The 14640-nt window shown below is 33.8% G+C and overlaps 2 protein-coding genes across 2 annotated transcripts; one reads left to right on the top strand and one right to left on the bottom strand.

The window, feature by feature from the left end:
* Nucleotides 1-1566: 1566 nt before the first annotated feature.
* On the bottom strand, nt 1567-5373 carry LOC131603074 (uncharacterized). Its single transcript, XM_058875324.1, has 7 exons — nt 5218-5373; nt 4884-4949; nt 4746-4795; nt 4533-4597; nt 3277-3368; nt 1882-1953; nt 1567-1800 (listed from the first exon to the last, which is right to left on the bottom strand). The coding sequence occupies exons 1-7, from the start codon at nt 5218-5220 to the stop codon at nt 1762-1764; spliced, it is 387 nt and encodes a 128-aa protein (XP_058731307.1). The 5' UTR covers nt 5221-5373; the 3' UTR covers nt 1567-1761.
* A 5608-nt stretch (nt 5374-10981) lies between these two features.
* Nucleotides 10982-14426, top strand: LOC131603075 (probable methyltransferase At1g29790). Its single transcript, XM_058875325.1, has 2 exons — nt 10982-12376; nt 14107-14426. Exon 1 carries the CDS (start codon nt 11225-11227, stop codon nt 12359-12361), a length of 1137 nt encoding a protein of 378 aa, XP_058731308.1. The 5' UTR covers nt 10982-11224; the 3' UTR covers nt 12362-12376; nt 14107-14426.
* Nucleotides 14427-14640: the final 214 nt, after the last annotated feature.

A 14640-nucleotide genomic window follows, 5' to 3' on the forward strand; every position in this document is an offset into this window, starting at 1 on the left:
TTGTTATGGTTGATCAAATTGTTGCTGAATTTTTGTGTTGTGGAACAAGTGAATATAGAAAGTATACTGAAACTGGATTCTCAAATATCTGCCACCATATGTTTGTTGAAATACCTCTGTCAATCATTCAATTGCTTTCGTCTATACCATTTCCCCCGAAACCGCCGGATCCCTGTTTTTGGCTGAACAATTCTACCATGCTTCCACCACCTTCTTTCAAGATGTGGGAATATCTGATTTATAAGGTTACAAGATGCGGTATCGGCTACGGTCTAGTGCCACCAAAATGGCGTGGGAATGGGGCATGTGAGATTGCTGTAATCCAGCAAATTATTGTGGCAATTAATTCTCTCAGCAAGGGCTTCAGCGAGCGTCTTGTAACTACTAGTCGCCCTGCAATTGGAAACATGTTTAAGCAAACATTAGATGTACTTCTCCATGTTCTTGTTAGATTTCCACGAGTAGAACTTATGCAAAACAAGGTTACATCATTTATACACTGCATGGTGGATACATTAGGTGCATATGTCATTCCTTACCTTCCAAAGGCACTTGAGCATTTACTTGCAGAAACTGAGCCAAAGCAAATGTCTGATTTTCTTTTGTTGCTCAATCAATCTATCTGCAAGTTCAATATTTTGGTACGTGACATTTTGGAGGAAATTTTTCCATCTGTCGCTGACCGGATATTTAGTGTTATTCCAAGAGAGGGATTGCCTTCAGGTCTTGATACAGTCACTGAGGAAATTCGTGAGTTGCAAGAACTTCAGCGAACATTGTATACATTTCTTCATGTGATTGCTACACATGATTTGTCAACTGTATTTATTTCCCCAAAATGTAAAGCATACCTGGATCCAGTGATGCAATTGCTTTTTTTACTCCTCATGTAATCATAAGGATGTTCTTATAAGAAAGGCATGTGTGCAGATTTTTATTAGAGATTGGTGTGCCCAGCCATATGAAGAAAAGGGTCCTGGTTTCCGGAGTTTTGTGATCGAAACGTTTGCTACAAACTGTTGTTTGTACAGTGTGCTGGACAGATCTTTTGATTTCCGTGATGCAAATACTCTTCTTTTGTTTGGAGAAATTATGGTCGCACAGAAGTTGTATAAACTTCATTGTGTTTTCTACTTCCGTCTTATTTACATTTGAGGAGTTTTTATCTTCATTGTGTGGGATCCAGGAAAGATTAATTTAGCATCTTAAGTTTTATTTTAGAACCTTGAGGACAAGGTTCGAGTGAACCCCGCGGCAATGATAGAAGGGTAATAATAGGATTTATATTATTAGTATGGTTATTGGGCTTTTAGTAGTGTTTGGGCTTTTATGTTATTATTATTATCCATTAAGAAAGTTATATAATGTAGTCTCATGGAGACATTTAGAATCAATCAAAGAAATCAAAGTTTATGTTTATCTTTTATTTTAAGTCCTTTAATTTTAGTGTTCTTCCCCTTTTCTATTACAAACCCTAGATTATAGTTTTGATAGGATTAACTTCCTATCAAACTACATTACAATTTAATTTTTATGCATTTTCCCTTCCTCACAAAACACAACACGTCATTCACTTCCATTCATTCGCACAAATATTTCAAATATGCAGTTTAATTTGGTGTTTGGTGGCCAGGCAACAAGCCCAAAATTTCAAAGTAAAACATATTTCACAACCCACTAATAAAATAGTTGGTCAATAAAATACATACATAACTAAGCATGAAATCATTGCCCAGGAAACAAGTTAAGAGATGGTGAAAGCTAATCATCATCTTCAAGAACACTTCGACGTCTCTGTATCTGAAAATGTAAGAAAAAATTGACAGTTAATGAATAAACTGATAAATGATAACACAATACATCTGATTTTCTATAACTTACTGTAACTTTTGTTTGCTTTGCTGTTTGGCTGTTAATCTGCTCCAGCAGAGTTATGAGCCTTTCTTCAGTAACCTAAGAATTTCATTTAATAAATGAGTCATGGAAGATATCTTGATACAAAAATGCTTCATATGGACTAATTACTTAAATGTCGACATGATATTTGTATATAAGCAACAACAACAATAAAAATTCCAACTGTAATTTCTGTTTCAATTTTTGGAAGGGGGGTTACAAAATGAAACCGCCCAAGGGAAAACAATGTAAAACCATCCTCCCAGAGATTATATACCAATACTAACACTATTGAGACTGTCAAATAAACTGAAAATCCAGTGACCTTAAATTGGCTCATGTAAGTCGGCATCAAAAACCAAATCCTTGCATGTAAACACAGTATAGAAAATCGACCTAACCAACTCATTCTCAACCAAGCCTTAGACTGCCTGTCTGATATCTCTTCTGACTTTCAGCATCATACTGTCAAACAAGGATGTCATAATGACAACTCCATAGGTAGAACTATACTACTATTGTACAATCATCCATTCCAAGCCCAGAACAAATGCTTGAAACACACTCAAAACCCCGAGAAAACCAAGCATAAATAACCAGACCAACATGCTTTGCAATGGGAAGGCCATTTCCCTTCTACAAAACTAGGTACTTCAAGCCTGGTACTGATTCTGCCTTTGCAGTCCTTCTCCAAAGCCTCCATCTGAGTTGGCACTTCAGTATTTCAAGCACCAACTTCAGTTCAGATGAGTAGTAGGTTTTATTTATGGCATATATTTTTCTAGTTTCCAAGCAAAGAAATGAGATTCATTGGATAGTTTTTGATATGTAGATTTGCAGTAAAAAAGCCTTCCAGAGCTTCCCCGCCAAACTCGCCTTTTGACCCTTTCAAGTTTCTATACGATAATAGCTCTCATAGAGAAGGGAAAAAAGGTGCCAGTACTTTGTTTTACTTGTATTGTAATAGGAGTATAATTTAATTGTAATTTCTAATGCATATCATGTGAGGTAAGATCTTGGGTTCCATGTTAAGACCTCATGTGTCTAGCTCTCTATTGTAGTATAGGATTCTGAATACATTTCTATCAAATATCATAATAAACTAAATAGTGGGGTTTTACATGTAAGTTACAAACAAGATGAGAACATAAAACCTCTAAGATTGAAAAACCACGTTAGATCATAAGCAGAATTGTTACCAACATTTTTTATAAATCCTAGATAGAGGACCTTTCTCAGACCAACGATTGATCAAACAATTAGATGGTATAAGTATAACTAGACCCTCACAGACTGCACGACAATAGATGCAATAAAATATTACCAACAACTTGTGATAAGAATGAGAAAAGCTGCAGCAAAAGACAATATCCAATATACCTTTTCAGCTATCTGACCCATTTGAGCAGCTCTCAATATAACATCTTCAACACCTTTTGCTTTCTCTGGTTTCACCAAAGCAATTCGAGCAACTGCGTGTAATTATATCACAAATTTAAAATAGCGAAAGAAAGCCAATTCTGTGCAGCAAAATATTCTAATCCTTTGAATTCTCATAGATAAATTCAGAAATACATGGGAAAACATGTTCTTTCAATGTTTAAATACATAATTTTAAAATGCAAATGTGATTTATCTTACCGTGTCTACAAATAACTAAGACAATTACATCTGTATCTTCCTACCTATGTAAGTTTGAGCTAAATTAATTCCATTAAATCTCCAATTCTACTACATTGAGTACATTCATAAATCAACCTATAACCTCCTATATCCATCTTCCTTTTCTTTTCTGTTCACAAAACCAGATACATCTCTCATATTTGTAAAACTTCAAAAAAGTATACCAACCCGAACAAATTGCTATCATCCTACACCTTAATGCTACGAAGTGAAGCAAGGATATAGACCAACCATAGGGTATCTATTCTGTGATCCAACCTGATATCCTCAGATGGTAACTACCTATAAGATACCACTGTGTACACAGGGACAGAAAGAGAACAAAGGGTACTGGGAAAAATTGGAAGTAATTTCTGCTTATCAAACTCCAAGTCTGAAGTACCAGAGACATCGTCAAGGTTACTTTATTCTATTATTGGGTCAAAATCATCAGGTGAGTTGGAGACTCTAATTGAACGTTTCCAAGATAGACTTCAGAATTCATATGTGCCTTGAGTAGAAAGTAGAAACTACACTACTTCGGCACATTGAGTACATAGTAACACCAAAATATACCAATATTCTTTATTATTTGTCAATAAATTCTATGATGCATGTTTTATGATTGTGAACAACTTCTATGAATAAAGTTTAGTTTAACAAAATATCTTACAGAAGTCGCTGATACAAATACAATATATGGAAGTTTAAGAAAATACTGGCAACTGCATGCCATAAACTTGATATACTCATTGAAGCTTGACTCAAGACATAATTGAAATATTAATTATGCAATGGCAAACTACAAAAAATTTATTCTATCTTCTGCCAGTAGTAAAAGTACAGGAAAATAGACAGCCAATTTACTTCAAGACAACCACTAATCAGACTAAGCTTTAAAAGGAAAAACAAGAATACTATAATTGATTAAAAAAAGTCAAATAACATCTAAGGAAAGATTGTTATATACTTACGTCTTTCTCGTGCCTCAGCAGACAGTATCTGACTAAGCATCATCTGTCTTCTTTCCTCTGCCTCCCTAGATTAATCATTTTCCCATTCAAATAAAAAATTGTCATTCCAACAAAATATATATGGATAAACAAGTTCCTGAAATTGAATCTATGCAACTGAGTTGAATAATCAGCATAATGACAGCTAAGAAATCTACATGCATACACACTAACCTCTTTGCATCCTCCTGAGCACTCTGCTGTTCAGGGTTGGGTTGATTTCCCTGCAATATCAACATAATGATAAACAAAGTCTCAGAATCTGCTGTGAAAGAAAAATGATAAACAAAACATAGGATATCAAAAGCTAACCGCTCCCTGCCGACCCATAAGCTCCTGCATCCTTCTCTGTCTGATTGCTTCCAGCTCAGGATCAGCCTGAAATAAGCAGCTAATATATATAAACCGCAAACAAGTAACAATTTACCCAAAAAAGGCATTATAGCAGAGAACCCTAACACAGATTTTTTTCTAATTAATCATCTGGACGATTAAAGCAGTGCATAGAAAGCTCAAACGCAACGCGATTTTGAGCACCAAAAAAATTCATTAATGGTTTTAATTCGATAATTGAAAAGTGCGCATGTTATGTGTTTGATTCATAAAAAGGTTGAATAATAAAGAGGGAAATGGAATGGGAAGTTACCATTTGGTTGGGTTAGCAGAAGAAAAATACCCTAGCGGGTGTGTGAATGGGGGTTTTGGTTTTGCCTTGATGTTTCTGCAGCAGTAGCACCACCACAGATCGCGTTCAGAATAAGCGCTTTTTTATGAACCAAAAACTGTATTTCAATCGAGAGATTCTGCTATACCCCCTCCTTTTACTTATACAACCCCTTTTCCTTTCTTTTAGGTAGGGGTGGCAAAATGGGCCGTGGCCCGTCGGGCCAGCCCACGCACCCGTCAAAAAATGGCAAGTTGGGTTGGGATTTTAGGCCCACAAAGTATGTTCTGCCAAAACCTGCCGCCCATCATATCCGCTCCGCTAAAGTCTGCCTCTTCTGCAAAACTCAATTTTTTTTAGTTAATTCTAATAATTGCAATTCTTGATGGTTTATTTTATACATTTATTTATAAATATATGTAATAACTTTTTAAGTAAATTTGTTAAAAAGTTGTTTTATAAAAAATTGTTTTAAAAAATAAGTGAAAGTTTAATTAAAAGTAAAAAAAAAACCTATTAATCTATTAAAAATAATATAAATAAAATAGGCGGGTAAGCTCGCCGCCCGCCAACCCGCCATCTTGACGGACATAAGGCGAGGCGGACGGCGGACGGCCCGTTTTACCACCCCTAATTTTAAGGTAATTATCCTTATTAAAAAAACAAGGATAATAGTTATTTTGTCCCTGGACGAGAAAATCTCAATAAAAAAAGAGTTTGGATTTGAAATTTAATCATAAAGGATAATAACACATGACCTAATAATTGCAAGTAGGTACCACCAACCACTAAACTATTTTATTTTTATTATCTTAATTCTTGCATTAAATATATATTATAATAATTTCTAACAAAATATTTACTAAATATTTATTTAGATAATATATGTTTTATTATTATTGTTAACTAATAATATTTTATTAACTAATATATTAATTTATTTATTTTTTAATATATTAGTCAATTATTGTTAATGTTATTAATTAATATATTAGTTAATTAAAATATAAAATAAATTAGTTAATAAATTAGTTAATTAAATTATAAAATATATTAATTAAATTTAATAATTATAGTATAGTTATTAGTTAATATTAGTTAACATTATTATTAGTTAATACTGTTACAAGTAATATTTATTTTACTGTTAAAGTTAATTAAACTATAAAATATAAACTAAATTAAACTAAACTAAATTAAATTAAAGTTAATTAAATTATAAAATATAAAATAAATTAAAATAAGTTAAATTAAAATTAAATTAAATTATTTTAAAATATTTTAATTTAGTTTTAATTTAAATTAGATTAATTTGGTTTTAATTTAGTTTTAATTTGGTTTATTTTTAATTATATAAACTAATTTAATTTAGTCGTGTTTTATAGGCTATGTTTTATAAACTAATTTAAAAAATACTGAACCAAATTAATTTAGTCATATTTTATAGGCTATGTTTTAAAAATATTGTTAGTCGTGTTTTATAGGCTATCTTTTAAAAAAAAAAATAATGTAGCTTTTAAACTAATGTAATTCATTTAGTATGCAATTCATGTATTAAAATGAACGGTAAATATCCAATTCATCTAATACATTAACGTTAATATAATAGTTAATAAAACATTATTAGTTAATAATAATAATGAAACATATATTAAAACATAAGGATTTAAATAAATATATTAACGTTAATATATTAGTTAATAAAACATTATTAGTTAATAATAATAATAATAATAATAAATATATATTAAAACATAAGAACCTGAATAAGTGTGCGTGTGTGTGTGGTCTAGCGGTGAAATGCTTGGGTTTTGAGAGTGTGCTCCTCTCAAGGTCTCAAGTTCGAAACCCGGTAGATTCAAATTGCCAAAAATAATTAAATTAAATGATCAATTAAAACCGTTAGATTAATGAAATATATAGACATATATATATATATATATATATATATATATATATATATATATATATATATATATATATATATATATATATATATATATATATATATATATATATATCCTCTGTTGTATGCTTTCTTGCCTCTTTTTTGCTAGATGGTTCGAGATAAGAAAACGAATATAAAATGCATGAACGTGTATCTGATAAAGACTTGACGTATTTCTGTTATTTTATTACGGCTTAAGCATATTTTGTGCCTGATTGCATATCCCATACAGTCTTAACACATTTCTGCGATTCTGATACAGCTTGGATGCATTGCCTGCATGAATGTGTATCCAATACAGACTTAACACATTTATGTGATTTTGGTACGACTTAAGCATATTTCATGCCTGATTGCATATCCAAAATAGACAAAACACTTTTTTGCAATTATGATATGGCTCAAACGCACACCTCGCATGACTCATAATCTAAGGCATATTAAACGCATTTCAACGTAGTTGGCGCATCCGTCTTAGGATTTAGCCAATCCAAGGGCGTAGGTGGTGGAGCCCTGAGACATCTACCTCGATCCAAGGCAAGCCTCGTGGCAGGGATAGGGATCCTACCCTTAGTCGTGGAAATGTCCTCTATAAGACCACAAGACGTCGAGTTCACTGATCCCAGACCTTGTTCTGTTTAACACATGTAAATTGCCTATCATGATATAAAAATCAATACTCTGCAAGAAATGTTAAATGGAGCAATCAAGCACGACAACCAACAATGGTAGCCAACATCCTTCAATGCACTAAGTTGTAAAATCAAGAAAATTCTATAGGCATGTCTGACAGTTCATGATAATAAAACGCATTGTTTCCTTTGTAATGCAAGCAATCAAGGTTCTCGCGCGTAAAATATATATCCCGCCATAAGCAATGAATGTCGTGGTCTGACCTAAACAAGCAAACTCAGCAAGGTAAAAAGAGCGAGCATCTGAGTTACAATAATTCATAAATGATAAAACGAAGACAAATGCAAAACTCTAAAGGGAATAACACTTGAATCATCGTGGTAAAATATTTCCATTAAACATCAAATATTATTACACCTAATGCACAAACTCCTGGGAAGCATTGCAGAAATAAAATAATACAAAGCAAAAGGAAAACAAGCCTAAGCATCTAAAGTTGAGGCACTGGGACCGCGTCCTAAGTCACTCTGGGAGCGGACTAGAATGAGTCCAACGTCTCCGTAGCAATTATGGCATCGAGACAGAACCTCCCTATTCCACAACTTAACCACAAACTCCGAGCACGTCCTACATAGTCCTCTCAAGAGAGTTACAGAGCACCTACTTCAAATCATCCACCTCATTTTGGAGAGATTTCAAGACCTCGGTATGAGCCTCGGTCTCCTAAAGAATGTCTTTCTGGCGCTCCTCCACCTAACGAGTCTTCTCCTCAACAAAATTAGAAGTAATCTTGTATCATTTCTTCACATCTTTGAGGAAATCCTCCAGCTTGGTCACACGAGAAGCCAGAGTAGAAGGAGAGCCATATGTTTTAGCCGACCCTCGCAAAGAGTTAGCAACCTTAACCTCATCCTACAACACAATAAGCTCTTTCCAGAGAGTAGTGCACCTCAGTTTCGGTTTTCCCTTTCCAAATATCCCTTTTCTTGGAGGGATTACTAAGGGCCAAGACATCTCCACGTCCAGCAGAGACAATAAAGAAGATATTAACAACTTTGAACATGTTATGGGCAAACTCAAAAGCAAGTTCCATCTTATCCCCCTCAAGGAGATTCTGATTGAAGGATAAGTCTAACGTCAAAACAATAATAGTAGTCTCCTCGGGAATCCGAGCCAGCTAGAAAGAGAAGAAACATGTCACCCGCACAAAAGTAGTTATCTCCCTAGAAACACCACCCTTAACAATGTAAGTCTGTTTTAGAGAACCCTCGTCCCGATGAGATTATTGTTCCTCCAAGCCCTCGCGGGTTGTTTGGATGTGACAAGTGGTATAATATTTGGGACAATCACATATGTCTGTGTGACACCTTATCCTATTTGGCTCCTTTAGTGAGTTTAATATTCCAAAATCTTTATAAATACTTTTAAAGTTTGCTCCACTTTTCATGTGAGACTATTTGCAATGCATTTAGACCAACTCCAACGGTTGGTTCTTCAGCTTGGAGCTCCAGTCTGACAATGAAAAAGCAGCATTTTCAACTTTTATGCTGGATGAAGTTTGACAGCATGTCAAACGCTTTAAAGCCAAACACCGGTTCGTTTGATTAAAATAATAATATAATTGAACGTTAATTAAATTAAATAATAGTAAAAATTTAAAATAAATGCTAATGAAAATTATTTTAAATGATATAAAATTTAATATGAATAAGATATTAATATATAAAGTAAAGTTGTGAGACTCAATTTGAGCTCTTTAGAGTTGCAAAATTAAAATAAAAAATTAGTTGAGTTACTTTAAACTGACGTGACTTAATGGATCTCCAAAAAATCAAAAAATGAATTCACAATCGGAGATGCTCATCTTGTTATTGACTCAATTATACTTTTTCTTTATACCTCTCAATTGCACATTTTTGTCATATTAAAACAACACCCCTCATCATTATTATTCATAATTTTCAATGATTATTTTTAAAAAATTAAAAACAAATTGGTTCATAGATTTAAAACTCAGCCATTGAAGTTTATTTTTGCCACGCACATCAGTTTTAAGAATCAGGACAAAAACCGAATATAAGAGTATGTTTGGTATACAAGAAGTTGATGAGAGAGAGAGAGACGGGAGAGAGAAAGAGCAGTAAGCTATTTCTCTTGCTTGTTGAATAAGAAAAATGTAAAAGAGAGAGTAAATTATATGGGACCCACCAACTTTTCATTTCTCCTCACAAGTGCAAAGAAAGAAGAAGTTGGAACACTTTTATCCTTATACCCCTCATATACTATATATTTTCACATTTATGTTTTTAAAAAAAAATTGGAAAACATGTTATTATTAACTTAAAAATTGAGGTGTATATTTAAGTAAAAATAAATAATTAAATAATTTATTTATTTTAAATAATTATTTGATTAATTATTTAAATTAACATTAATTAATAAATGAAATAAAATTTAATTTTAATAGATATTTTTCAAATCAAGGATATTTTGGTACTTTCATACTTAATCAACACTTCTCTCTCTTGTATTTTTTTTCTCTTATAATAAACAATACTTTAAATTTATTCAACTTCTTACATATTTCTCCCTTCTCCCACTCTCTCTCACATATTTCTCTCTTCACAACTTCTCTTTACAACCAAACATACTCTAAAGAACCGGAAATTTAGCCATTAATGATAAAAGACGGATAGAGTTATTTCACTTATTTGTATTATTACTTTGATTCTTACTGTACTTGCAAGTTACCACCCTTCCTTCAAACACGGTTAACATTAACAATATCTTAGTTGAAGAGTCTACAATAAATACCGTAAACCAGTAAAGATTAAATGCTCCAAACAATTCCATCTTGACCAAATTCACGTGCATCCTGTTGTTTATAACTTAAAAATTTCACAACTTAAAAGAAATAGTACACCAGATAACAAAAGAAATGCTTGAATATATTACTCCAACTTTGCTAAAAAGCTCAATACCCAATTCTTTTGTCTTCATTATTCATTACTAGTAAAAAATTACAGAAGCATCCATAAATTCTAAGTTTACATTCACATCAAAACAGTACTGTAATAAACATTTAAGCTCATACTGGTCCCACATAATCAGTAGTAATTCTTCATCACAGATCATAAATGTTAGCACCACCAGGATAGATCAACTCTGACACTATACAACTACTCCAAGCAACACTCACTCACATGAAATTAATACTCTTAATTCCAATTAGTCACTGCACAAACCCACTCGTTAATCTTAAATTAATCATATTTACCTTCCCAAATCTCAATTAACACAAAACAAGTCAAACACAACACAGTGTGAGTGAGTTACACTTACACACACTCTGTGTCTGAGCTTAGCAGAAGAAGAAGAAAACCAAAGAAAGAAACTAAACCAAACCAAATGGGTTTCACATTCAGCACCATGACTCTGAATCTCCTTCTCTTAATAGCAATGGTAGCCACCAACATTCTCTCCCTCTACCACCTCTCCACAACCCTCCAATCTCCCAAATCCTCCCCAAAACCACTCCCACAAATCCCCGACGAACTCCTCCGTCAACTCCACACCATACGCGCCACCATCAACCACCTCACGCGCCTCCAAGACACCAACCCCAATCCCAGCACCAAATCCTCAATCCCTTCAGATCTATTACTCTACTCCCACCTCTCTCCAATTGCTTCATCCTGCCACAATCACCCTGATCTTCTTCACAAGTACATGACCTACACACCGTTCTCTCTTTGCCCCTCCGATTCCGAACTCGCTGAATCGCTAATTCTTCGCGGTTGTCACCCTCTCCCTCGCCGCCGTTGCTTCTCTCCGACGCCGAAGAAGCAAACTCCGTCGAGCTCGTTTCCTCATAACCCTTTCCCATCTTCCCTCCCTGATTCATCCGTCATTTGGGATCGTTACTCATGCAAATCCTTCGATTGTCTCAACCGTCAAAACCCTAATCTCGGATTCCAACCCTCTCGTGAAACTTCCAAGTTTACTTCCTACACTTCCGACTTGGATCTACCTGTTCAACAGCTTATCCAGATCGCGAAATCGGCGAAATCGGTTCTCCGTCTTGGCCTCGACGTCGGCGGAGGTACAGGATCGTTCGCGGCAGCGATGAAGCTCCGGAATGTTACTGTGGTGACAACTACCATGAATGTTGTGGCGCCTTACAGTGAGGCTGTTGCGTTGAGGGGACTTGTGCCACTTCATGTGCCGTTGCAGCAGAGGCTGCCGATTTTCGATGGTGTTGTGGATATTGTTCGGTGTGGGCGTGCGGTGAATAGGTGGATTCCGGTGACGATGTTGGAGTTTTTGTTGTTTGATGTTGATAGAGTGTTGAGAGGTGGAGGGTATTTGTGGTTGGATCATTTTTTCAGTAAGGGTGTGGATCTTGAGAAAGTTTATGCGCCTTTGATTGGGAAATTGGGGTACAAGAAGGTGAAGTGGGCGACGGGGAATAAGACGGATGCCGGTGGTGTCAAGAATGGGGAGGTTTACTTGACTGTGTTGCTGCAGAAGCCTCTCTCAAGATGAGGGTCACATTCAAAGGTACTAACGTTTTCTTTTATCACTCATGCTTGAAAATGTTGATGATTGAATGAATATTCAGAAGTTTGTGAAATTGATGATTGAAGAATGATGGTGCTATTTTAGTGATTCCACTTTTAGGGTATTAATTTTAGAAGTTTAGAATTGATTTTGTCTCTGCATTTGATTATTAACCTTAAATTTGTTGTCCAACTTACTTTTATATGAAAGTATCTAAACATAAATAACTATAATTGACTCAATTTTACTGAATCATTTTATTTAAAATCAATTGTTGTCACATTAGAACCAAACACACCTAATGTTACAAATGTGTCCAATTTGATTTTGTCATACTGAAGTTATAGTCCATTTAGTGATATTTGGCACTAAATTTTTGTGGTTGTCCAAACATTTTTACTGATCTGACTTTGTATGTTTGAATGATAGTTTAAAATGAAATTTACCCGTGAAAGATTGCTGGATTCTAGTTTTTTTTGGTCAAAGATTTCTGAGTTCTAGTTTTGCACAACGAATATTGTTGAAACTAATATTGGTTTGTGGAAGAGCCAAATGTTGTGTGTTTGATGCGTTATTTCAAATTAAGCAATTCATTCTCCCCCGGTTCAAATCCGTGTGCGCTAGATTGTGAAGCTCAGGCTCTAGTTCTATTACCTTAGAATTTGGGTTGGATTTAAATCAACTCTTACAAGATAGCTTTGATTCGGGAGAACATTTTCATGTCTATTCTTATCCAATGTGTGACTTTTTTTGTCATGAAGAGAGCGATAGACACAGTATTCACATGACTAAACCCATATGAGAGGATTCATTTTTAGTTAACTAGTTGGTGTATCATATTTTTTATAATGGAGGATCTGTTTTTTTATAATGACTGAGCATGAGCAAGCATATCTGTCTCAAACAGAGTTTTGGCTTAGGAAAGAAAACCAGCTGCCCATTCTCTGTTTCTATAGAAAAAGGAGTTTTGAAAGTCGTAGCCTCCCTGTGAACTTCCCCACACCCTTCCTTTAGATCCTAGCATCAGAAGAGTTAAAATTGTAGTTCTTTCTGAATTTTGAAAGTATCTTGAATAATCTTCACCACACATTTTATCTATATGTAGTGAAGTGTGCTTACTATTGCGCAAGTTGTCTGCTCCAATTCGGTTAAAACAGATCCTCAAAAATATATGAGAGAGGCTTAGCAAGAATATGATTTTGAAATTATTGTAGGCCAGTTTCGTACAAGGTCAGGCCCAGCTCAATAACACTCATAAAAACGAGTCTCTTCTCTTAATATAATTATAATATACATAGATCATGCTAACTAGTGCCAAAAAGAGCATTGCTTAAGGAACCCCATAAAGGAAATTTTGTTTTGGAAGTACAAGTCAAATACTTGATAATGTTATAGATACATCACTTTCTATACAAAAATTACCTCTTTTAATTCCTTAAACAATCTCTAGTGACACTTGTTAGCATTTTCGTTTAAATATACTATAGAATCATGATCGGATTACTCTAGGCGACAAACTTAGCATACTTACACATGAATTAACTTTTTATAAAAATGAAATTATTTATATTATCTTATATTATCCTGAAGATTATGTATATAAAATTTTAAATAGTTTCAACATGCATTGCTATATATTCTAGTAGTTGATATTATATATTCTTCAACTCCCTTTTCTGATTCTGATCTAGCGTGATTTTCCTCTCTTCTTTTTTTGGTGGGTATTGCAGTTTGAAATATGCTGCAAGGAAGATTAACATGCTGGTTGATCCCGTTTTAATGGAGAGCTTAATGAAGCTGTTCTAATGTACAATGTGATTCATCATCTCAATGTTGTAAGAAAACAATCAACAGATGGGAAGAAAGCTAGAAGGAAGACAGGGACAGGTGCATATCCGTGTAAACTTGGGGAACTGGTGGAGGAAAATAGTATTTAGGATCGTTTTTGCTTCTTCTTTTATTAAGTTAAATAATGAATTAAATAAATAATGTTATCCCAATTCTCAATTATTTGTTTCGAAATAAATTCAAGATGTGTCATTAAATGGAATCCAGTATATTTGAGATCTTTCGAGTTTTTTTTTCTTCCAATTTTATAATAGATACATATACGTAAACATATCATATGAGAATAAGTAAGTTATACGAGAATGTGAAAATATAATAACAATCATTGGATTTATATTTAATGGTTGAGAATTGAGATTAATTTTTTTTTAAAATTTAATTAATAATTTCTCTTTCCTCTTAATGGCACATGATTC

The sequence above is a fragment of the Vicia villosa genome, linkage group LG5, assembly GCF_029867415.1.
Source record: "Vicia villosa cultivar HV-30 ecotype Madison, WI linkage group LG5, Vvil1.0, whole genome shotgun sequence".
Taxonomy (NCBI): domain Eukaryota; kingdom Viridiplantae; phylum Streptophyta; class Magnoliopsida; order Fabales; family Fabaceae; genus Vicia; species Vicia villosa.

Bases quoted from the DNA above. Each gene is read 5' to 3' on its own strand.
- LOC131603074 (XM_058875324.1), bottom strand. The intron at 4,598-4,745 runs GTTAGTGTGTAT...TGATTAATCTAG, and splicing joins GCTCAGGAGGATGCAAAGAG to GGAGGCAGAGGAAAGAAGAC. The intron at 1,954-3,276 runs GTATATTGGATA...TGAAATTCTTAG, and splicing joins TGGGTCAGATAGCTGAAAAG to GTTACTGAAGAAAGGCTCAT.
- LOC131603075 (XM_058875325.1), top strand. From the start codon at position 11,225: ATGGGTTTCACATTCAGCACCATGACTCTGAATCTCCTTCTCTTAATA.